The sequence below is a fragment of the Abramis brama genome, assembly GCF_963993115.1.
Source record: "Abramis brama genome assembly, chromosome: 25".
NCBI classification, from domain to species: Eukaryota; Metazoa; Chordata; class Actinopteri; order Cypriniformes; family Leuciscidae; genus Abramis; species Abramis brama.
In genome coordinates, this window is record NC_139987.1 from 25,848,924 (window position 1) to 25,874,541 (window position 25,618).

At 37.8% G+C, this 25,618-nt stretch overlaps 1 protein-coding gene across 2 annotated transcripts; it reads right to left on the reverse strand.

Moving 5' to 3' along the window:
- Window positions 1-515: 515 nt before the first annotated feature.
- On the reverse strand, window positions 516-25,398 carry naa25 (N-alpha-acetyltransferase 25, NatB auxiliary subunit). 2 transcript variants are annotated; one of them, XM_084104727.1, is made up of 24 exons: window positions 25,313-25,398; window positions 22,846-22,931; window positions 20,708-20,846; window positions 20,496-20,614; window positions 18,166-18,240; window positions 17,937-18,044; window positions 17,777-17,855; window positions 16,178-16,289; window positions 15,956-16,045; window positions 15,557-15,729; window positions 15,357-15,469; window positions 13,657-13,864; window positions 12,354-12,443; window positions 12,090-12,270; window positions 10,319-10,418; window positions 10,054-10,205; window positions 8,805-8,930; window positions 7,965-8,208; window positions 6,276-6,405; window positions 5,918-5,983; window positions 5,527-5,624; window positions 5,334-5,444; window positions 5,089-5,235; window positions 516-2,149 (listed from the first exon to the last, which is right to left on the reverse strand). In XM_084104727.1, the coding sequence occupies exons 1-24, from the start codon at window positions 25,368-25,370 to the stop codon at window positions 2,027-2,029; spliced, it is 2,928 nt and encodes a 975-aa protein (XP_083960853.1). In that variant the 5' UTR covers window positions 25,371-25,398; the 3' UTR covers window positions 516-2,026. The 2 variants fall into 2 exon arrangements, with proteins under 2 accessions (XP_083960853.1, XP_083960852.1); XM_084104726.1 differs by having other exon boundaries at window positions 5,328-5,444.
- Window positions 25,399-25,618: the final 220 nt, after the last annotated feature.

Below are 25,618 nucleotides of genomic sequence, written 5' to 3' on the forward strand. Positions count from 1 at the left end.
ACGTGAAAGAGAGCTCATTTCGCGAGCTGTCTGGGACGTGGACTTCTAGAAGTAACGAATTGTTTCCTTTCACGTTTGAGCTTGAATACTTAAATTGGCAAGACTTAAACTTTCATGATGCTGCAACACTGGCCTGTCAGCTGCCCCGAGCGTCATTCACGTTTGTTCATGTTCTCAAAATTTGCATAGTTAGAATTCACGAGAAATTTTTTTTCTCGTATTTGATGCTTGGCGAGTGTTAAAGGGACAGTTCACCCAAACATTTAAATTTTGCCATTTACTTACCCTCATGTTGTTCCAAACCTACATGAATTTCTTTCTTCTGTTGAACACAAAAGATGATATTTTGAAGAATGTTGGTCACCAGGAAGTTGATGGTAGACATTTCCATAGTAGGATTTTTTTTCTTCCTTGTAATTTTATATCAATATGGTACAAGATTATCCTATTGAAATCAATGTGATATAAAATATTTTATGGCTTCAGGGTGCAAGAAATAGAAAGAAGTCACGGCATGTGGAACATTTACTTTTTATTAAAAAAAAAAAAAACCTCCTTTTCACATTCCAGTGTTTTTGTTTGTATTTCCTCAAATTCCCTAACAAAAGAATTCATCAGCCGACACGCTTCCAACCACCTCTTGACATCTCGAAACGACCTCCTCAGTCCAGAAGCGCTTGTCGTCCTCGTACTTTGAGACGGCGAGGACGCGAAATGAGCCCTTCAGTCCCGGAGCGATGGAAGAGCCGCTCGCTGCACAACTTGTCCTGTAACCCGTTGTGTTGGATTAAAATAAAAAAAGCTTGACAAAAGAGAAAAGCATCTTCCCTCCCTCCCCGAGCAGGTATAAAGCAGTGAAAGCTCGTAGATTGCAGCACACGTTTAACACGCTATAAACATGATTCATAATGGCGCTCGGAAACATTGTAAACAAGTTGCACTTCCCGGTAGACATCAACAAATCAGTCATATAAAAACCTACCTTAGTCTCTACTGCGACGGTAACGCAAGGCTAATTTAGACGTTTTTGGTATGCAACAATAAAACCTCATCATTGAAGGGACATCATCAGTGCAATCAACAATTTTTTTTAGAGTTCAAAGTAAACAATTCGGCCCAAACAAAGACAAAACAATTCATCCGCCATTTTATAAAATTAAAATTTTAAACATGATTGAATGAATGTTTTTCATCAATCAATCAATCAATTTTTAACCAAAGTACACAAACTTTCCCAAACCTCACCATGTCTTTCAAGTAGCATTCAATGCTACGTTGACGTATTCATTACCAAATGGTGACGATTTCGATCAAACCATCGGGAAAGCTACATTTCGAACGCTTGTGGCTCAAGTAAAGTCATTTGGAATATATATATATAAAGAAACATCGTAATAGAAGCACCCAAAGCATCCGGATACTCGCACCACCACCACCCCACCGAAAGTTTGCGCGAAATCTCCTCGGGACCAATTTAGCTCTTGTCTGGTCACGCGTCGCGAACGGCTACATAAACGCATCGCAGTGTGTCAGTCTGGAAGTTAGCTTCTTACGATACGGAGTAGCACCGGTAGGGGGAATACGAATCGTCAGGAGTGGTTTCGTGAGGTCTAGGGGCTGGGAAGTGAGAGAGACAATAACGCAAGACATCGACAAAAGGACAAAGCAGTTCACTTTAATTCGCCAAGGAGTTCTCGTTGATATTCTTAATCTTCACACTATGTACAATAATTTATAGCAGTGCTTCTAAAATTGCTTATTCATTTGCCTATGTAGTTTTTCTAGGGATATGAAGTTACGTTTCCATTTAAAAGTGCCGCTGGGAGCACCGTAGATGCTTGTGCTGAAGCCGTTGTTGACAACTTTACAGTGTGCCTGTATCTGAACGTGAGTAAAGAGACGGATAAATAGGAAGAGAGGGAGATCTCGACCAGCTGAGTTCACAGACTGAGTTAGGGACCGAGGACGCCGTCGCATGGAGCCGTGCGGGTCAGGGACCGGATCGGATGGTGGATCGATGGAGCGCTCAGATTTTGAGGGATTTCAACGTGTCCACTCTCTTCTTCAACAGTTCCCCGATCTCCTGCAGTGAACGCAGGTAGCTGCTCTGCACCTTATCCATGGCGCTCTTCGTGAAGGTCCCCTCCGCCTGAGTGAAGCGAGAAAACAGCGGTCAGAATCATGCTAAACAGACTCTTTGACTTCGTACTTGCTTTATGCAATTTATAGGACAAGGAATTCCAAGAAGTTTGTAAGAATGTTCCTAAGTGCAATTCTTGAAAATGAAGCTCTAATAGTTTCTCAAAAACAGTTTAAGAAGAAAATGGCATGCTTTGTTTCTTGGTACTCGCTGAACAACACTTCTAAGGCAATGTTTTTGTGGTTAGGCGGGGTTATTTTTAAAGAGCCTTGATGCGTCCAAAATCTAATACTTCCCTACTATATAGTATGCGAACAACAGTACACCAACAACAGAGTACTATGTCCGAATACAGTATTCGAAAAGTACCTGGATGAAGTACTTCTACTTCCTGTGAGATTCTGAAGTGCACACTGGATGGACACTTTCCTATCCCATGAGCCCAAGGGAGAGGATTTATAAATAGCAGTGAAGCGATGGTAGGACACGTGACAGTAACAACATGGTGGATGTAATGTGTCCGAATTTCATTCATACCATCCATATTCATACAATTTTTGGAAATAGGTAAGCTTATCTTTGACTGTTAGCATTTTTAAGTCTTTTTGGGCTTGCCATCTTCTAACATTACACTCTGTCACGCTTGTATTACTTTTTGGTCAAAGACAATGAGCAGGTGAATATCACAGATCAATATTTTTATACAACCCAAACACAGGCATTAAAGGGATATTTCACCGCTGGAAAGATGAATGTGTATTTAAATTGGGTCATTTAATGTAGTTGAAATGTGAAATTATTTTAGAAGTTGGTGCCTTCTAGACTGAGAAAAGCCAGAAAATGTATTTTTGGCTCATGTGGATGAAAGACAACAACTCCCAGAATGCACTTGCTTCGCTGCCCTACAAGGACACTCCCAAGCCACGCCTACCGGTTACAGAGGGCAGTATCGGGAGAAATGATACAGCTAGGCTACTAGTCGACTCGAAACTGAAAAGACGGCGTTTTATCGTGAGATCCCCCTATGGGCGGGTTGAAGACATGCGGGACAGCTCCTCCTACTGGCTGGAGTCTCTCGCCTCTGGACTAAAAAGCCTCTGATGACGTTAAATGACGATTTTTGCATCATCTGAGGTTTTTTTCCAGACACACAATACAGAAATCTCTCGTCTCAGGGGGACATGAGGGAGGGAAGCACGGCCATTCGGAAATACTAACGGGTTTCATAAATACTTAATGCTAAGTATCCCTTTAATGAGAGTAGTTTGATGACTCCGCTGCGTTTATCAGTCATGGGGGAAGCTTGAGATGTATTTGGCGCTCCCTATTGCTGCGGGTGTATTATTGACTTTATTATGTATTTTTGTATCATGTAAAAGTTTGGACGCCGAATATAAGACAACCCCATTTTTTCAGATGCATTTCCAAGAAGAAAAACATCTTATATTCAGAACAATACAGTTTTTGAAAATATTAATTAATTACTTTAATAGTCAGGGATGCACAATATATCGGCCACCATATCGGTATCGGTCAATATATGTTCATTTTTAATGTTATCGGGTTGATAAGAAAATTTGGTCGATATATTAAAGCTGATAATGTATTATTTCCTTCATCTGAGACACTTCAGATGCGCACTGTTCAACATGATGGTTTTGAATTGCTTGAAATGTGATTGGAATCACTTCAAAAAAGGAAAATACAGTGTTACATGTGCAGCACAAGTCTGTCATATCGGCAACATAAAATTATAATAAGAAAATCATTATTATAGTGTGTTTGAGACATGGCTTTTAATGGTGAGACTTTTGTTTTTGTAATCAGGGGCCGGTTTCACAACTATTTTAGACTGGTCTATAGTGTTAGACCAGTCTAAAATTTGCTCATAGACTAGTCTAATGCAAGTTAGACTGTTTCACAAAAATAAAGACTGACTTAATTTAGACCAAAAAAATTAGACACCTAACCCCCAGGCTAACTTAGGTCTAAGACTCTGTTACCTTGGCAACCAGCAGTAACAATCAGTTAGCCTACATTACAAACAGCCAGAAGAGAAGGGAAAATGGCTCATAATTTAAACATTTCTTCTTGTTACTACATTCCCAAGTAAAATGTCCTTGTAACTGTTAGGGCCGTTACATAGTCAACGTGAGCAACGATCGACGCGCTCCCTTTCATAGTCTAAACAGTGGACGCAAGCGTCACGGGCGATGCGTGAAATGCAATACACCGCTCACGCAACTGTGGGTAGTAGAGTCATAGTGGAGTCATAGCTCTGAACGCCCGTCTATTTCGCTTCAAACGCTCGCTTTGGACGCGCGAATGGATTCAAAATGTTCAAGCGTCGAACTAGACGCGATAGACGCGGATTTGACGCTCTATTCGCGTTTGGTGTGAACGTAGCATAATAACAGGCTGCGATGCCAAGATTGCAATGCTGAAGTGTGTGTGTGTGTGTGTGTCAGAGAGAGAGAGGCACGGGCGCGATCGAACAGTGGAAACATAACATACTCCGTCATTTATACTCCTCCAACAAACACATATTTTCCACTGGGGTAAACTGCACTGAGCGGTTGAATGCGCTTACTCGATCCGCCATGTTTTTTTGTGTGAAAAGTGTCTTATTTTACCCAGAATGCATTGCAGTGTAGTCCTACTTAAGATAGTCAGAGTCTTAAGTGCTTTGTGCAACGGTCTGATTTAGATGTCTATCTGAAGTCTGACTATCTACTATATCTAAGCCATAGTCAAAGTCTATGTTTGTGAAACCGGCCAAAAATAAATAAAAATTGTATTGGCCAATGTATCGGTTATCAGCTTTCAAATATAAAGGATTATCGGTGTCAGCCAAAATTTTCATATCGATGCATCCTAGTAATAGTGCAGACTTTAAAGTCCGGCTTTTTGAGACAATCGGGCTCAAAGCAGTCTCTGAAGTCACTCGCCTCAGACTGAGTTCGTCCCTGGAGACTGAGGGCCCCCAGCTTCAGGGCCGTCAGGCTGATCTCCTGGCTCTTGATGAGCTCCAGGGCCTGGTTCAGGAGACTCTGCAAGCTCCCGCTGAACTCCTGGAAGGCCGAGATCACTGCCGGCTGTGCGGGAGACACAAATCAGCGCATAAACAAGAGTGACCCACATTCCCTCCAACCCTACACTTCATAAATATTGACTCGGCTTCCGTTACCATTACCGTTACAGCGCTGGCTTCTTTTTTCTTTTTCTTCTTCTTCTGTAAACTAGACTTTAAGGGCCGGAGGACACTTCCACAGTAATGAGACACCCATATGATGATACAAATGGTCTGGAAAGAAGAGTTAAGAATGAATTATTTTCTAAAGAGAGCGGTGTATTCTCTTAAATTCTTAAAATGGCGAGAGACTCACTTCAACAAAGTAGACTAGATTCTCCAGTAAAAAGGGTTGTGTCTTGGTTTGAGCATCTTTAACTTCTAATAGATCACCTTTACATTTTTCCAACATATCTGGATAAGCATACAGAAAAAGAGTCGACATAAAACCATTTGCAATACATTTCACTTTTGTAATAAGACTTTTTTTGATTGGATATTGGAAGGGAGCTGCTTATTATTATTATTTTTCCTGCCCACATTGACTTACATCAGCAGAAAATAAATAATTTCAGAAGCATTTTAGTGAAAGAAAAGAAACAAAATTGATCTAAAACAATGTCATCCAATGAACTTTAAAAATGTGACAAATGAAATATGAGCAAAAATATTAAAGTAATTTTAAGCAGGTTGAGTCCGTGACATACCTTGAAGTTGTACTGCTAAAGACTTGAAAAGATTTGATATTTGTGTCTGAAGCTCTGTTGAGTCGTCTGAAAATACAAAAGACAAAATTATGAATGTATATAAATAAGTCAAATAAATGAAAGCATTAAAAATATTTTTATATACATAATAATAAAAATAATATAACAATACATGACAAATATATAATTATTTTAATAGTTTAAAAAAAATTCCAGGCCAGGAAATCACAATTTTAATCAATTAAATATCATGATTGTAGCAGAATCAATTTGCTAATCACTGCCATGAAATCAAAAGGATTGCTAGGCAAATGGACGCTTTCTAGAAGATCTGCTGTAATAAACTGAAGTAACGAACCCAGACCGGTGTTCTCGAGCTCCTGGAGGTGTAGAGGGAGCTGTAGGGACGAGAGCTGACACTGACAGCAACCGCTGGAGAGAGCCTGAGCCAGCCGAGACGACACGGGACCCAGAAACGGGTACTGATGCTGTCCAACACAACACACAGGTCAGAGAACAACACTGGCCCGTCCACACACTACAGGGGCTTTACATGACACATCACTAGGGCATATTCTCAATACTTAGGTGTCACTTTTCAAATTTCACATTTGTTTTAAAGATTGATTAAACCATTAAAATATGAGGAAAATATTTAATGTTTTTTAATATTTAAATATGAGGAAAGAACAAAACACTAAACTAGTTTCAGGTATTTATATGACAAAATGATTTAACAAAAAAGGCAAAGTACAGCTACAGGTTTCATTTAACTATGTACAAAAAAAATGCATAGAAAAACAAGAAGCTCATAGGAAAAGTTATTAATATTTCCCTCTTGTTTTTGCATGTGTTCATAATTCCTTTGCATGACAGTCTGGACCAATGTGAGAGTCATCACCACAAATAAAACAAATCGACTTAACTACGCAATATGGTTACAAAATCTATAACATATTTTAATAATATTTGAATAAAGGGTGAATGTCAATTTTCCTAGGTTGAACATCCCACTACTAATGAAATTTAAAGACTACAGCTACATCTTATTGTTTTGATAGCATTTCATTTTTTAGATTTGGAAAATACTGTAATATGATATTACTGTAGAAATGTAGCAAATTCCAGTCTTTTTGTTATGGGTTGAACTTTGAAGTTTAACAGTATGTAAACATGCAAATTGGCATGTAGGTACGCAGTTATGGTTGTGTCTCAGTGAGAAAGAAATTCATGTAATTTGACAGATGTAGTCACTGAATGCATTTTGTGCCAAACAATGGACAATGTTTGAAAAAGTGAGCATTGAGAAATGGGTCCTTCGATTGTAAAAAAAATAAAATTAAAAATGAATTCTAATTTTTGCTACAACAACAACAACAACATGCAAAATCCAGCAGAAAATATGGTAAAAGGCTATGCAAAACAACAAAACTCAGAGCCTGAACATATTTGATGATGCATATGCAGTTATTTTGGACCAATGAGATGATAAATTCACTACCCAACACAATTTGACTGAAATAGAAATCGGTTATTATAACTTTAAGGAATTATTTTAGTTATGATCTTTGAAGATTATTCTGAAGAATTTGAATTCTTAACTTTTGTCTCGAGAACATTAAGAAATATTTTTGGGAATAAAATATATTACAAATTTTTTTTCCTTAAGTTTGAAAAATATTTTTTTAAGAATCATATCACTTTTGATAACTCAAATAATACTAAATCTAAATATTGGATGAAAAACTTGATACTAAGTGAAATAAATAAAATGAATAGAAATATTAAAACAATTCTATAAGAATGACAAAAGCACAAAAAAAAAATAGAGAAACTGAAAGTATAAAAATGTAAGTTTAGTCAATTTAAATAAATACTATAATAGTATATAAACAACACTGGACAAGACTTGATGCTGATAGTCAAAACTCTGGCTTTTTGATAACAATCAGGAGCTACTTAACACAATTCGCCTGAAATAGAAATAAAGTAACTGATAAAAAAACACGTTAACTGTGTTCGCTAAACGGTCTCTAGCGGTTCTGACCTGCAGCTGTTTTTCCGTGAACTGTGTGGCCTGGTTTAGCGTGTTTTCAAGCTGAGAGAGCAGTGACAGTAGAAAAGATGGTTTGGCTGCCACTCCGTTTTCAGTCGTCTTCTCCGAGTTACGCGGTGCCGGCGGGTGAGACATCGTGGAGACGCAGCCAATCAGACGCAGAGTAAGAGACCGCAACCTCAGCCACAGGGTCTCATCCTCGAGAGAGCGCTGCTTGTGCTCCTCGTTCAGCTGCCTACAATTTGATCAATATTATCATTATTGAAACAGATGAATGCTCAAAGAGGCCCTATTATGCCCTTTTTCATGTCTTAATGTTGTTTTTGGTCTCTACAAGAACAGGTTTTCCTGCTTGAATGTTCAGACACACTATTTCCCTCATATTCTCCATTGTTGCAGCTCCTCTCTTCCCAGTCTGTCAGTAAAGCTCTGTTTAGTTCCTGTCTCTATGAAGCCCCTCCTTCTGAAAAGCACACTGTGCTCTGATTGGTCGGCTGGATCAGTGTGTTGTGATTGGTCAAGAGCTTTGAGTGTGTTTGGGAAATGTCCCGCCCCTTACCATAACCGCCAGTTTAACACACTACTAACTAACTCAACCAGGCCCCGCCCCTTTATTCTGCATATTCATTATTTAAATGAGGAATATTGTGACGTATTCGTTCCCGGAAGAAACTCAAGACTACAATGGAGGCATTTCAGGAGTTCAGAAACACTGACACTGATATAGAGAAGAACTGCAACATTACACACCAATGAAAATTGAACATGAACAAAAGCACAATAGGTCCTCTTTAAAGTGTTTGTTAGTCCGGGAGGTTTGTCTCCACGTACCGGTCTTTAGGGTTCCAGGCGACGAGAACAGTCAGGTCGCGGTTGTCCCTTAAGTTGTCCCACGGGATGTCGTCCTCTTCCGGACACAGAGACATTGATTTCACACTCTCCTCTAGAGGAGATGATCTGTGCAATAAAAAGAAGACAAAAACAATGAAACCAACAGAATAATCCCACCTGTGACTAGTGGTCGACCGATATAATCGCCAAGGCCGATATATCGGCCGATATTTGGCACTTTTAAAATATCGGCCGATAAGTTTTTCCGATTGGCTGATGTGTTGGAAGCGGGACTTTTATTTTGACGGCGCTCCAGACTTTTATTTTGACAGGCGACGCTGAGAACACCAGTGCCAGAAGAGAACGGCAGAGCCTGATCACACAGCGCTCACTCTCATTCTCCGTCTCATTAGTTTACGATCTCTGTCAGTCATATCTAATACTTTGTTAGACAGAACTGGTAAACAAAGAAAGTAAATGTTATGCGAAAAAGTAAAGTGTTGCTTTTATATTATTTGTTACAGAAAAGGCAAACAATCAGGCTAAAATACTTTCTCATTTACTGTCAACATTCAGCAAATGTGCATCTACATCATTTAAACAAATCTCTGAATATCTAATAAACATTTAATTTCACAAACCTTGCAGATTTAATGGAATCCAGCTGTGATATCTTGTGAAGTGTGCATTACTGTCTGCGAGTGACGGTCAATCCGTGCGAAGTGAGTGAATGCGAACAGAAGATCAGCTTCAGGAGACGCGATCAAAAAACTTTAAATCCTTCATTTTAAAATATGCTGTGCTATATCCAGTTGCCCACTCTGCCATATTCATATCATTTTCACTGTGTGCTGTATGTAATATTAGTCTTTATTTGAAAAAATATGATTACCAGTGCGCACAATATTACCAGATTACTGAGTGCAATGTTACAGTGTTTACCTTCTTTTTATTCACATATTCATATATATTTTTAAACAATTACTTTATTTGTGAAAAATACTGTAATAGGATTGTAGATTCAAGAAGTTGCCATCTAAAGTATAAGCATGTTTATTTTAAAGATTTGTTTTCTAATTTATTTAAAATTGATAAAATATTGATTAAAATAAATATAAAGTATATAATAAAAATATCGGCTTTATATCGGCCATCCTGCTCTCTAAGATATCGGCATCGGCCATCAAAAAAACAATATTGGTCGACCACTACCTGTGACGACTATACACGACAGGTAAAGATGACTTACAGGTCGGCTTCCAGGAAGAGGTCGAGCAGCATCCTCTCTGTGCGCACCTGGGCAAAGTGCAGCGAATGATTGAGTCGGTTCCTGAAGGCGATGAACTCTGGGATTTTCTCAAAAGCACCATACTTATATGCTTGAATAATGTATTCTGAGGTCTGCAGGAACAAAAACACGGCAGCAGCACGAGCGTGAGGAAATGATGACAGAACGGCCATTTTGATTCTGTACATAAATGAAAACATCTCTAAAAAGAACAACTATAACGTACATCTTTCTGGTTTGAGTGAAAAAACCTGAGGGAGAAGTTACAAGACTGGGAAGCAGCAGCAAACTGGCCCAAAGACTCTGCATAGCGGGTCAATAAATACCTGGACAAGGACAGAACCAAAAGAACAGCTTTAGCATGGGTGATATTTGACAAGGAACCATTGAAAAAAATAAACAATAACAAACTGCATGCTAGTACATGCACTAAAATAATTCCAATAATTATTTTATATACTAGGATTTGATCATGAAAAGTAGACTATAATATTATTAGCTCAATAACTGTAAAGTTCTTGTTTATTTTATATTGGATAAAAATTCTGTATATTTTAAAGTGCATTTTAATTATTTTTATTTATTTATTTTTTACTTTTCATTGGTACACAAAGCAATACATTTAAAAATTCTATTTATTTTGTTGGTGTATTTAATTTATCACAAAATAAAACTTATTCACCAGTGTTGTTGTTTACTAAAACAATACTAAAACTACTAAAACTTTACTAAAACTAAAATGCTATTGTTATTTGAAATAAAGCTTAAATAAAATAAATTAAAAAAATTAGCCTTTTAACTTCAACTTTTTCAACGTTTTCGAAGCACTAAAATTACTGACACTAAAAAAAATGAAATGAACTCAATAGAAGTATATAAAACTGCTTAATTAAATGCTAATAAATACTAAATATATACTATAACTAATATTATATAAACAATACTAAATCAACACTGTTCCTCACCTGCATCTGAGTTACATGGTGAAGTTATTGTGTACTTTCATACATGTTTTTTCTCAGTTTTGATGTGCACAAATATGTACTGGAAAGTGTATATTTTAGATGGTATTACTAGTTTTTCAATCTTTTTGTTAATTTTTAATATTCTTCATGTTTTCAATTATGATTTCCTAAAACTTGCTGATGAATTGTGCACAATAAGACCAAGAACATATATTCAAAAAACATATATTGCAAAACGTTTAATTGTAATTAAATTATTTTAAAGACAAAGACACAATTTGTTCATTAAACCACTGTTAAAAAAAAGAAAGAAAAACTTTTTTTTAACTTTTCATTGGTACACAAAGCAATACATTTAAAAATTCTATTTATTTTGTTGGTGTATTTCATTTTCAATTTATCACAAAATAAAACTTATTCACCAGTGTTATTGTTTACTAAAACTAAAATGCTATTGTTAATTGAAATAAAGCTTAAATAAAATAAATTCTAAATATTAGCCTTTTAACTTTAAATTGTTTTATTTCAGTTTTCAAAGCACTAAAATTACTGACACTAAAAAAAATGAAATTAACTCAATAGAAATATATAAAAACTAAAAGAAAAATCACAAAATTACTAAAACGAAATCTGAAAATATAAAAGTTAATTAAAAATGCTAATAAATACTATAATATTACTAAATCAACACTGTTCCTCACCTGCATCTGAGTTACATGGTGAGTATTTTCATACATGTTTTTTCTCAGTTTTGATGTGCACAAATATGTACTGGAAAGTGTGTATTTTAGATGGTATAACTAGTTTTCCAATATTTTTGTTAATTTTTAGAAGTACAATATTTCATGCATTCAATTATTATGTCCTAAAACTTGCATCTTGCAAAAGAACTGCTCTTTCAAATTTAGAATAAGATGCACTGATGAATTGTGCACAATAAGACCAAGAACATGTATTCAAAAAATGATTTAATGCCATCTTTAACATATTAATAAAAGATATATTTATTTCCTGTAATCACGCTGTTCTTACCCTATGGTGTCGTGCTGGACGTGTTTGGCATCCAGGCTGGAGTAAAGATCTACCACCGGCTCAAAAGCCCCCAGACGGCAGTACAGAAGCAAAAGCAGCAGTTTGAACTGAGCGTTGGAGGAACTGTGGGAAAGACCTTCTTCTAACATCCCCATAGACTGCCACAACATGTTCTGATCGCCTACAACACAGACACCGCACTCGCTCATCAATAACATGACAGGTTTGAATAAAACGAACTCTGAAAATGATGAGCACACGTACCCGTCTCCAACCACAGGTCTATATAGACATGAGCCGCCATGAGACAGTACATATCTGAGAACTGGAGCTCTGTTTTTAAACAGGACTTCCCTAGAGCAGAAATGAAACAGGGAATTATAAGACTGCTGTACATTTTTCTAAATGTCATAATCATTGTCAAGAATTCATTACTTCAATGAGCTCATTGTTTCTGCCTTTATTTCATTGTTTAAATTAATATATTTTTAGCTAACTGTGATTTTGTATATGTTCATTTCTGAAATACATAACTAAGATCTCTCTAAATTGTAATGTGGACTCATGCAATGCTTTGAAACAATAGCCACTTTCCGACCGGAGGAACCTTTTCACAGTTCCTAGAACTATTGGCTAAAGTACCCGGATGTCAGCGTGTTCGCACCGCAGGAACTAGGAACGATTTTAGTTCTAGGAACTCCATTTGGAGGAACTAATTTAGGTCCTACTTCAAAGTAGGGTCTAAACAAGCACTATAGGAACTATCCGTGACGTTAGTGTACGCTGATTGACTGAATGCACGCGGAACACCAGCAATAACAGCTATAATGTAAACACACAGATTATAGCCTATATTTACTCCAGAAACTAACTATACAAACATGGAAAGCAGTGATAGATGGGTCTCTAAACCTTTATGCTGAAGAGAAAATCCAACGCAACTTTGAGGGGACCAAGTCAAACATGATTATGTTTATCTGCCCAGCTAGCAACACTGGACATCAACCACACGGCATAGGCTAATAACCTTTTTTTCATATACTGTCTACTTTCTATAACAGTTCTATCTAATAACATATTAAACAGTACTGTTAGACAGATCGCTAACTAATAAACACAGAGGATGCGAGCATTGTTTGCTCTGGCGTTCTCAGCGCCGCCAAAATAAAGGTCTGTCGCGCCGTCAAAATAAAAGTCACCGTGCTTGCGTCACTCCCTTACCCCTCCTACCAGTTCCTATGGCCACTTGGCCAGTGCGAACGCAAACAGCAAAACCGAGTTTGGGGGAGAGTAGTTCATAGAACTGTTTAGAAGTGGACAGTTCCTATAACTAAGTTCCTGTAACTACTTGGTCGGAAAGCGGCTATTGTGTATTGTGAAAAGCGCGATACAAATGAATTGAAAACAGATCATTATAGGTCCGTTAAAATATATCAATGTGAAATGTTTAATAGAAAATATGACTAGTGCTTGCCGTGGAGAATATAAGAGGCTGGCATTATCAGAGATTGTGTCATTTAAAAAGGAAGAAGTTATAATAGTCCAACCTGCCTATTCATCTGCTTACCGAACTGTAAGCCGTGTCGGTAATGCGCCTTCAGTTCTTTGATGAGGCCCAGTTTGCCGTCGGTGTTGAGCGCATGCTGGAGACCCAGACAGCGGCTGAGCTGCGTCACACACAGATGTCTCTGCAGAGCCCGAGTGTCTCCCGGGAGCGCGAACCCATCCTCTCCTGGAGCGAGCAGCGGCACGGCCTCCATTAGCCTGTTGATGAACTGAGACAGTCGCAAGAAAGTTGGAAACACTCGAGAACATCTCTTTCTGTCTAAGTGGTCTGTTCTTAAATACAAAAAGCCGGAAAAAAAAAAGTGTGAAAATTTACAAGTAAGGGTATACTTACAAATGTATGCATATACACACACTGAGACAGTTGCAAGAAAGTAAAACTCAAGACATATACACACACACTACCCTTTTTATGTTTTTGGAAGTCTCTTATGCTCACCAAGGCTGCATTTATTTAATAATAAATAGTTAAAACAGTAATATTGATGAATATTATTACAAGTTAAATTGTACAATTTAAACTGTTTATTATATTAACATACTTTAAAAATGCAATTCATTTCTGTGATCAAACTTAAAACAATCTTCTCAAAAACCAATTTTAATAAATGTCATAACAGGTAGGAAATTAAAGTTATCGAACAAGTCTTAACTGCATAAATTGTGAATTAAACAGATTAATCCTTATTAAAGCTAACATTTTCTGTGACATCTGTTCTTTGATTAACATTAATGACAGACATGACAGCAACTGCTTTATTAGGCTGGTGTGACTAAGATCTGCCGCTGCTGACAGAGAAGCGGATCTGACGCACATTTCATTTTCTCAAGGGTTAGTTCACCCAAAAATGATAATTCTGTCAGTAATTACTCTCCCTCATGTTGTTCCAACCCTGTAAGACTTTCGTTCATCTTCAGAACACAAATTAAGATATTTTTGATGAAATCTGAGAGCTGTCTCACTCCTCCATAGGCTTCTATGTTACTGAAACTTGCCAGCCCAGAAAGTTAGTAAAGACATCGTTAAAATAGTCCAAGTGACTACAGTGGCTCAACCTTAAGTTTATCAAGCGACGAGAATACTTTTTGTGCGCAAAAAACAAACAAAAATAACGACTTTATTCAACTCTTCATTTTCTTCTGTGTTTCTCTGAGTGAGTTCACGTAGTGTAACAGCGCAGCGCTTCTGGGTTGTACGTCAGAACGGAGGCTCACTATTGGCCAGCATCACACACATGACCAGTGTCGGCCAATAGTGAGCCTCCGTTCTGACGTACAACCCAGAAGTGCTGCGCTGTTACACTACGTGAACTCACTCAGAGGTCCAAAAAGTAAAAAAAGTATTCTCGTCGCTTGATAAACTTAATGTAGAGCCACTGTAGTCACATGGACTATTTTAACGATGTCTTTACTAACTTTCTGGGCCGGCAGATCTCGATTACCTAGAAGCCTATGGAGGAGTGAGACAGCTCTCAGATTTCATCAAAAATATCTTAATTTGTGTTCTGAAGATGAACTAAAGTCTTACGGGGAACAACATGAGGGAGAGTAATTACTGACAGAATTTTCATTTTTGGGTGAACTAACCCTTTAAAGTTCATTTAAGACGTTATTTAACTAATTTAAGACTGCATAACACGTTAATTTGGTCAGTCCTAAATATATATATGAAAAATATGCATTGCATCTTCTTGTGCTAACCTGCACATGTTGGTCAGGTGCGAGTAGGTCCAGAAAGATCTTAAGGTCTGTGATGCAACTTGGCTTGTCTCCAAACTTCACAAAGAACTGGAACATGAGCTCAAGAGGTTCACCTGCGTCATGGTGGGAAAACACGTCAGAAACACACAGCAAACATACAGCCTGTGCCGTGTGTAAACCGTCCCGACCCAATCCTGTACCTAGCTGTTGCACTTCAGGACAGCTGCGCTCTCTGAGCCGTCTGATGAGCTCCAGACAGGCCAGGTACGGTCCTCTCAGATGCTTCGACTCCTTCGCATCTTCTGTGGCCAGTCGCTCCTTCATGAAGCTGATGGACTGAGCCACGGAGGCGTGCACCTCTCCTTCTGAAGAACTGCAACACAGAGAGAAACAACACAGCATGCATGAGAACATGAGGCAGGATGTGTTCACAATGGCACACTACTTTCTAGTATGCAGTACGTATACTGTGCTCAATATTGATGAAATACCTGTATCACCGACAGGCAGTTTACAATGCAGTGTACTTGACCTTCCATTTCCAGTGTGAAAAATGCTTTCCCAGCTAAATATTTGCATGCAATTAACTTTTTACGTACTGAGCTCCTTCCTGTGGAGGCGTCCAGCTCTGATCAATGAGGTGGAACAAAGAGTCAAAATATAGCAAGTAGAACTGCCAGTCATCAGGGCTGCAGAAAGAAACAAAATCTACCGATTAACACCTTACGTAGCAGAAATTCAATGCTAAACTAGAACAACCTCACTCTGAAGTAGCCATTTATGTACAAGGAACAAAGTCAGCTGATGAGTAGTGGACTCACTTCTTCAGGAGCAGTTTGCAGGACAGCGCGTTGCACTCGGCCCAGCGCTCCAGACGGCGATACAGCATCATGCATTTGTTCTCACGGCTCTGCAGTTCACTGGTCAGCTTCTCTGAGGGAGAAAAACACAAAGCTAAATGACTGAGAGGCCAGGCACGGCGTTATGGGTGGGCCTGACGGGCCTAGGCCCACCCACTTTTCAAAAGGCCCACCCAAAACTTTTCTTTTAAAAAAAAAACAAACAAACTTTGAATATATTCTAATTCAATCAATAAGCTCAGAATTTGTGCTAAAATAGTCTAAATGTTTAGTTTTAAAAACAATTTTAAAAAGCTGGTTATGTCTATTTTGATGTTTGTAGGTCCGTCCTATGCACCGAAACTTTTTACAATGCAACAAAATATTTAAAGAGCATCAAGCTATTAAAATCTATATTATGTATACGCACAGATAATATAACAGTATATTAGTCAGTCATTTTTATTAGGTTAAACAGTGATTGGATAATGTTTTTATTTTAATGCCCACCCACAATTGGTCTGGCCCATCCAAAACTGGAATCATGCCTGTGAGAGGCATTAAAAAAATAAACTGGAAGGTTTGCACATTCTTCGCAATACAAAAGTGAAAAGAAATGTTAATGGTAGAAGCATACTACACTCCAAATCTTTGGATTTTTTTCCCCCCCTCACTTTATTTTGAGTTTCTCCACATAAACAGAACACATCATACAATTACAGTTACCATTGATTGATATCTTATCTGTACTCAGCGGATTATAATGGATCCGTGTGTCAGGTCTTAAAGTGACAGATTATTGAGATAGTATTAAAAATATCTATATGGCAGTTTTCCCCCCATGGTATCGATGTCAAAATTGTGGTCATGAAAATGCTGAGTGGCTAGTTACTTTTGAAAACCACAATGGCTGGAGAGCAAAACAGTTGAAATCAAGCCCTGTCTGTACTTCTATATTATTTAGCATAGTAGTTTTTGGTTCGGTATCAAAATTGGAATCGAGAATTGTGAAATTTCAACAGTATCTGAAATGTGTTGTCATAACCTTATTTATTAAGGTTGCATGGTTCAAACACAATGAAAACATGTATAACATACATATTTACAATAACACAATATTTATTGATAACTAACAAAAAAATATTTTTTTTAGCATTGAGCCCTGTTGACAGTAATATTTCGTAACATTATAAATGTCTTTACTGTCTTTCTGATCAATTTAATCAGAATTGTATTTTTTGCTGAATAAAGTATTATATTTCTTTAAAAAAATCTTTCCCCAGGCTTAAACTGTAGTATGTATGTCTGTCTGTCTGTCTGTCTGTCTATCTATCTATCTATCCATCCATCTTCAAAGTTATTTTCAACCTAATTATGTCTATGCACAATGCTATTATTTTATACCAAAAATAGATTTGAACTATAACGTGCCTTTTACATGGAGTAAAAACACCAGGCATTTGTAACTGCTGTTCAGTTTTACATTCGTATCATCTCTGGTAAATGACAGCAATACAAAAACATTCAACTGGAAATAATCCAGAATATTCCTTTGAAGAACACAGTTTTTTTCCTCCTCACCTCCGAGTGGCCCCCGAACCACCTCCAGCGCCTCCACATATTTCCCCAAACGCTCCAAGATCATGAAGTACAGCTGGACCTGGAACAGCCAATGGAAAATACATCATAAACTTTAAAACGCCGAAATAAACAGAAACAGATTATTGATAACACGTCCTACCTCAGCTTCTGCCTCTATTTTCTCCTCCTTAACCATTTTCTCCACCATACGCTCAGCTAACGGCAGGAACATGGTGTGAGAGAGCTTTTCGTCTTGTGCCGAGATGGCCTGAAACACACATGACGGGGCTGATGGAGAAACGTACTGATGGACATTGGAAAGGCAATTTTGTACATTTATTTTGTTCTGCATTGGTTCATGTATTGTTTATGCAAGTGAGAAAACAAACCTGCATCACCAAGCTCATAACCGACCAGAAGTAATACGGGTTTTTGGGGACAATTTTATACAGCGCCATTCCAGCCTGTCAGAAAGTGAAGAGACAGAAACGTCTTTCAACATAAACAATGATTTAGGAGGTTCACGATTAATAATGCAGCTTTTAAATCGCGATTATCAAATTGCAATGGCTGCTATTTAATTAAATGAATACATGTTGCATGAGTGAAGCGCAGCAGTGTGTTCATTTACACGCAAGCAGCTCATGATGTGGTGTTTGCTATGGAAGCTTGTTTTCTGCCACAGAATAAAACATTTTAAAAGATAATTGCGACTTTTTATCTCACAATTGCGAGTTTACATCTCGCAATTCTGACTTTATTTCTCAGAATTGCGAGATATAAAGTCATAATTGCGTGAAAAAAAAAGTCGCAATTGCGTGTTATAAAGTCATAATTGCGTGTTATAAAGTCATAATTGCGAGATATAAAGTCCAATTTTAAGGAAAAAAAAGGAGGACTTTTAATTTATTTTTTTTTACCTCAGAATAGTTTATATCTCACAATTCTGGCTTTATAACACGCAATTGCGACTTTATATCATGCAATTCTGACTTTATACCTCCCAATTGTGTGTTATAAAGTCAGAATTGCGAGATATAAACATGCAATTCTGAGAAAAAAAAGTCAGAATTTCAAGTATATTTCTCGCAATTGCGAGTTTATATCTCATAATTCTGACTTTATAACACGCAATTGCGACTTTATATCACGCAATTCTGACTTTATAACCTGCAATTGCGACTTTATATCATGTAATTCTGACTTTATAACCTGCAATTGCGACTTTATATCACGTAATTCTGACTTTATAACCTGCAATTGCGACTTTATATCACGCAATTCTGACTTTATAACCTGCAATTGCGACTTTATATCACGTAATTCTGAGATAAAAAGTCAGAATTGTGAGATTAAAAAGTCGCAATTACCTTTTTTTATTTTTCACTCTGTGGTGTAAACAAGCTTCCATAGTTTGCAGCATCTCTGTTCACAGTAAACGCTGCTCCACACAAACTCCATCTCCACATCTGCTCTGAGTTTGAGGCGCTTGTTACATGGATTTGGAAATGCAACTTGTGCCAACCCTCTTCCCAAAATTGCAATGCGCTTATAAAGCAGCTGTTGCCTATAAAAGAAAAGCTTTAAAGGGATAGTTTACCCAAAAATGAAATTCTGTCATCATTTACTAACAACTAAGTCCATACCTGTATGAATTATTTATTTTGCTGAACACAAAAGATGATATTTTGAAGAATATGGGTAACAAAACAGTTGATGGGTCCCATTGAGTTCGATAGTATGGAAAAAAAATACTATGTAAGGCAACCATTTGGCAACAGACATTCTTCGAAATATCTTCTTTTGTGTTCAGCAGAAGAAAGAAATTAATACAGGTTTGGAACGACTTGCGGGTGAGTAAATGATGACAGAATTTTCATTTTAGGGTGAACTGTCCCTTTAAGAGCTCCCTGCGGTTTTATGCCAAAATAAAAGACCAATGATTTATCGTTTAAATTAAGGAAGCCATACATACAAGTACAGTAAAATCTTATTTATAAATACCACTTTTTTATTTTACAGTGAAATGTTATATTTTATTTTGTAATATAATATTTTATAGTAACTTTTTTGGCCAAACAAGCACTGCAAACCTGGAGCAGTTTTTAAACCACATTTTTAAATCGCAATTGACCCTTCGCAGGGAGTTTGATTGACAGGCGATCTGACCAATCATAATCCACCATCCGCCGAATCCGCCATTTTTGTCCGACAAAGCAGTCAGGAGAGTTAGTAGAATAACGTTGGAGGATTTGAACTTGAAAAACGGTGTGTACTGACGTCTTTCCGCGGTTAAAACACCATTCCTTCTGATGTTCATTCATGTTTATTTGATGCTATAAATGAACTAGATGGAAGAGATGATCGGTTCACGAGCAGCTTTAACTGAGCGCTCTGTCAGACACATTAAAGAGCCACAAAACGGTATTTATTGTTTAAATTTCTTTAAAAAAAATTACCAAATTTGAAAGTTGAGACTTTGTTTCATATCAAAAGTAACCTGGTCTGTCAGTGTGTTGTCAGTGTCCTCTCTGCTCCACGATATATGTTTCACTGTGTGAGAACATGGTGGGGCGTGAGAGAGGCGTGGCTTGTCGGACATAGCAACAGTAACTAAAGGGGGTGGGTCTTTGCGAACGGTCAATTGCAATTAGATCCCCTAAACTGGAAATTAAGCAGCCCTCCTGTAATGATTGATCAGAGCGAACACAAACAGAACCTGTTGCATTTTCTTGTACTCTCCGACCCGAGCGTAGGCCATGAAGAGGTGAGAGTGGTACTCCTCGCTTGTTGGAACTTTCCGGACTGCGGCTTCATAAAGCTTCGTCACTAATTCGGCTACAGAGAGAAAAAGCACAAACGCAAGTTTCGTGGTATTAGTCCATTTGAATTAGCGCATTTCAGTTCTGTGTCAGTGCTTTTAACACTCACGCCGGTGCATTTCTCTGTAGAGGATAGTCAGTGCCTGCAGAGAGTTGTCATCTGTTGGTTCGAGAACGGCCACTTCCTGTGCCAGCGTGAAGGCTTCTTCCTGTCTGCCGGTGCGCTGCAGACCAATCGCCTTCAAGACCTGCAAATAAATGTATCCAGGGCTAATTTATCAATCTAGATGGTCAAATTCATTCATTTTGTTTCGTTCTTAAACAACAATGCCTTTTGTGTCGACCGCTATCCACAGCGTCATGTGAAGTACAGCGTTCATCCATCAGTTCTGTAGCCTGGAAATCCAGACCTAAATCTAAAATATTAATGGTCTGGCATCGACTAATGAAGATCGGCCAGTTCGAGGGGCGGCACCAAGCATGCATTTGAAAATCTCACTGCACGCAATTGGATAACACTGCGACCAATCACAACAACAAGCCCCATACGCTTAGCTACCAGCGGAGCTAACTGGTAGATTAGACTCTTGCCGTATCCGGTCGGCAAAACAGCAAAAACACCCTTCTTGTAAAGGAACGATTCGAGCGGCGTCTTCTGTTCCTGTTTTAGATAAAAAGCCAAGTCTAACTCGTTCATTGTAGCGGCCAAAGCCGTTTCAAACAACTGGTGTTCATCCATCGCCATCCTGCAATGTTTACTAATGACTTCGATGCCACAGCGCTGTCGTCATCTCGCCTCTGGCCCGCCTATATCAGATAACCCGCTGTGATTGGTGCCGCTCGGATACAAGGGCATATTTAATGAGCATCATTACTCGACGCCAGAGTAACTCGCTGAGCAAATTCAACTTGTGCTCTCGCGAGAACTCTGGATTACCAGGGTATCAGTTCTGCTGATGCTTCGTGACAATTAGTTTAAGCGAGACATGGACACTGGAACCAATCACAGCTTGAGTTGACCAGAGTGAAACAGTGTTTGCTAGGGCTGCACAATTAATCAAAATAAACCCGAAATCATGATATGGCATAGTGTGATTATTACAGCAGTATGAACTGACCACAATATCTATGGACTTTTAAGGTAATCAGCTAGTTAATTTATGGTTGCCGTTTTATTCTATTTTAATATTCGAACGTTAGAGAAAAGAAGAAAAATAAAAAACTTTTAGATATGAATCTCCATATATATTATGTAATGGACAGTGGTTATGCTTATCTTTGCTCGCTACTTTGAAGGCATTCAGAGTAAAACAGCTTTATATTTAATGAAGCACATATAGACCTTGAACCGGAAGCGATGCAACCTGTTTTACAGAAGTTTGTTGCGCGTAAAGCCCGGGACACACCATACCGACACCAAAGAACTAGCGCTGATGAAAGCGGACTATTTCTGCAGATATATTCATCTATATTCGTCATTCAAAAAGGGAAACCGACGCTGCAGATACACAAACCGTAAACAAAGCAGTGTGTGCTTACCGTTTTGAACATCAATCATTCTAAACACTTTCTTTATTCCACTCCGCTCGTGTAATAAAATATTCGCCAAGGAACACTCAGGTAAGATGACGTAACATTAGAACAGCGTCTATCTGTACCGTTTTGACTTCTTTGCTCGCTGTTTTGCTATTATTCTCGCGCACTGACTCGTTCACTAAGCTGAACAGCCAATCAGAGTTCTCTCTCACTGACGTCAACATGTCGAATCGGCCGGGAAAAAGCAGATGAGGACCAATTTCAGCCGACTGTGCAGAACACACTGAGAAAACTTACTAATTTTTAGGTTTAACTCTTTTTTTTCCTTCTTCTTAGTAATATTTACGGTACAGTTTTTGCTGTATTTTATTTGCATTGCTACCATACTGTACATGCATACTGCATTAATATTATTTTTACTTGTATTATTGTGTAATATACTAGTATGTTTTGAAGCAAGCATTTATAATCCTTCTCTTTTTTCTTTTCTCCTTTTTGTTGAATCAGAGAGTAAGAAATACTTCTGCTTAATTTCATCTGTATTTTTTTGGTCAATATGTTGAAACAAACACTGTTTTGTCTTTCTTTTGTTATCTCTCTGATTGGTAAAACACCAATAAAAATAAAAATAAAAAAAAGTTAAACCTAAAACTTAGTAATTTCTAACTGGTTGTGGAGTTCTGGAGTAAAAAAAAAAAAAAAAGTACACACCTTTGCACAGTGAAGATCTTTGTGCTTCTTAAGCAGTTTGTCAGCCTGTTGGATTGCCATCTTGTTATTGCCATTGTCCAGGTAATCTAGAAGAGAAATTCATGTTCAATAACAGCACAGCACCAGTGCGGAAGTTACCATCATCTCTGACGATTACAGAAGAGAGATACCAAGCGTTTCCATCATTCAAGTGTGAATTTAACCAGTTAAAGTGTAATTTAGCAAATAAAATTAGGGATGCACGATATATCGGTCACCGTATCACATGTATAAAGCCGATAATTAATGTATTATTTCCTTCAGCTGAGACACTTCAGATGCGCACTGTTCAACATGATGGTTTTGAATGGCTTGAAATATGATTGGAATCACTTCAAAAAAGTAAAATACAGTGTTACATGCAAGACCGTCATATCGGCTACATAAATTTATAATGAGAACATCATAATTGTATGCCTGGGTCATGGCTTTTAATGTAATCACACTCAAATTATATAAAAATTTGGTATAAACCAACATATCGGTTAGCGGCTTTCAAATATAAATAATTATCGGTCATAATTTTCATATAGGTGCATTCCTAAAAAAAAGAATATTCTGTCATGATTTACTCACATTCATGTAGTTACAAACCGTTCTTTTTGAATGCATGCAGGTTTAGAACAGCATGAGTGAGTAAATGACAAAATAACTCAACTATCGCTTAACCAGCCCGTTTAACTCTATTGACTCAGAGAAATGGTCCAAAAAAAGCCCTGAGTGGGATTATAAGTGGAGAAAATGCTACAGAAATGTAGAATATGACCGCTTTAAAATGGGTTTTATGGGTAGATTGTACATTCAATGGTGCTAAAACACAAGTGAGGGTATAACAGCATCAGTGATCAGGACCGAACGCCTGCACACATGCCACTGCATCACGGCTCAGACAGACCCCTGACTGTGAGAACGTTCTCTCACCGGCTGCTCGATGCAGGATCCCCCTCCCTTCCCATGAGCCTCTCTGCTAAAAACACAGGCCCATGTCGCATGACAGCTGGATGCCAAAATTAACCAGGCCAGACTGTAGATTTGGACTTTCAAGAGAACAGCTCCTTGTGCCTGTCCATTCATACATCCAAATAGCATCTTTACTTTTAACTGTTATATTTCTAATCAATCACCCACGATCGATTTCACACAATAGGATGGCAAGACTGCAGAATAAAGTCGTGGATCTATTGACCGTGATAAACCTCACATGCACAGTGTAGTAGAAGAATTGCATGTTACTGACATAATATTCCATTCAAAATTGTTTAAAAAATATTGGATAGGCCTATTATAAAACACTTTGATTTTCAATTTGAAAATCAATTCAATTTGGTGCACAAATCCGCAGTCTTGAACTCAGAACCCGGAATTATATTTGAAAATCAATATACAAAATTGCAATTATACAATTCTGGTCCTGGTTGCTGATTGGTTAAAAACAGCATTCTAGTTTTTTTTATAAAAACATGATAGAATCAATTTAATAATTTAAATATGATATTATTTAATAAAAGCTTTTCTTAAATATTTATGTAATAGATTAATTGTTTTATAAAAACCAGTAAGGCAGATCATGTAATAACCATGTAACTTTAAATAGAAGATGCATAGAGATTTATTGACTTTATTGTAATGCAAGCACCATAAAATATGCAAATACATTAATGTCTACAACATGCATAAGCATTAAATACATATGTGATAATATACATGCCATACAGTCAGATTTCACATAATTTTGGTAGTTAAAACACAAATGTCAGTGGTGTTCCTCAAGGCTATACCTATTCAGTTTAAGAGTTCAAGCATTTGAAGCCATTTATAGGGCATTTCTGCACCACAGAAAAATTTCCAAATTAAACACTTTGGGAACACTCATAATAACATAAAGAATCTTTTAAATAATCTCTGGAAGACAATAAGCATGTCCATCTCAGATAATGTAGACACAAAGCTTAGCTTTATGCATCTATAATGTGATTTCCATATATTATCAGCATTAATAAATCATTAACCATGTAAACATATGTTTAAGACTATATACACATAACAACCCATAGAGAATATGAAATATTAAAGCACAAATGGCTCCTATTGGGGGCAATTAATCTCTTTGACATCTCACACAGGTAATGAGCCGGTTGATCAAATGACATTAACACTGATCTTTTGACATTTAAACATGTCTAGGTTTAAAAGGATTATAAACAGGATTTCTTTAACCGATTGAAACTTCAGAGTGTGACCGCTTAAGGACGCACTGTCATCCGGCACCGCAGTCGAACCGACACCGCGGCTTGAGCTCCACAGGCCTAACCGGCTCACCACAGCTCCTGCAGCGCTTTAATAAACCCAATAACGCACAGGCCGGTCCTACAGCACAAGTCAGACCCGCTGAGTCTCTTTAAGCCCAGTGGTGCGGTGCGAATCTTACCGTAAATGGGTCGCAGTCTTCTGTCGTTGGGGTCTTGCACATGGCCCCTAGCCGCCATGATGGAGCTGAGCAGGATTAATCTGTGCGCATGCGCAGAACGAGCACTCCGGAAAGACTTTAAACAGGAGCCCGGAGTCATGTGTGTCATTCGGTGTCACTGTAAAAGACGCATAAAAGTGCTTTTCTCGCATACAAAAAGAAGTGCAATGCTACGACCAAATGTATTTTTTGCTTAAAAAATTTCAAAAAGTATCATGGTATTATTTAGGCAGGGGTTTGGGGGCCACAAGAGAGAGTTATGGGGTC

Excerpts from the sequence above, each read along its gene's own strand:
- naa25 (XM_084104726.1), bottom strand. The coding sequence starts at position 25,370 with ATGGCGGCTAGGGGCCATGTGCAAGACCCCAACGACAGAAGACTGCGA. Across the intron at positions 20,615-20,707 it reads CTACAGAGAAATGCACCGGC|CCGAATTAGTGACGAAGCTT; the intron begins GTGAGTGTTAAA and ends TTCTCTCTGTAG. Across the intron at positions 8,209-8,804 it reads GCCTGGAACCCTAAAGACCG|GCAGCTGAACGAGGAGCACA; the intron begins GTACGTGGAGAC and ends ATCAAATTGTAG.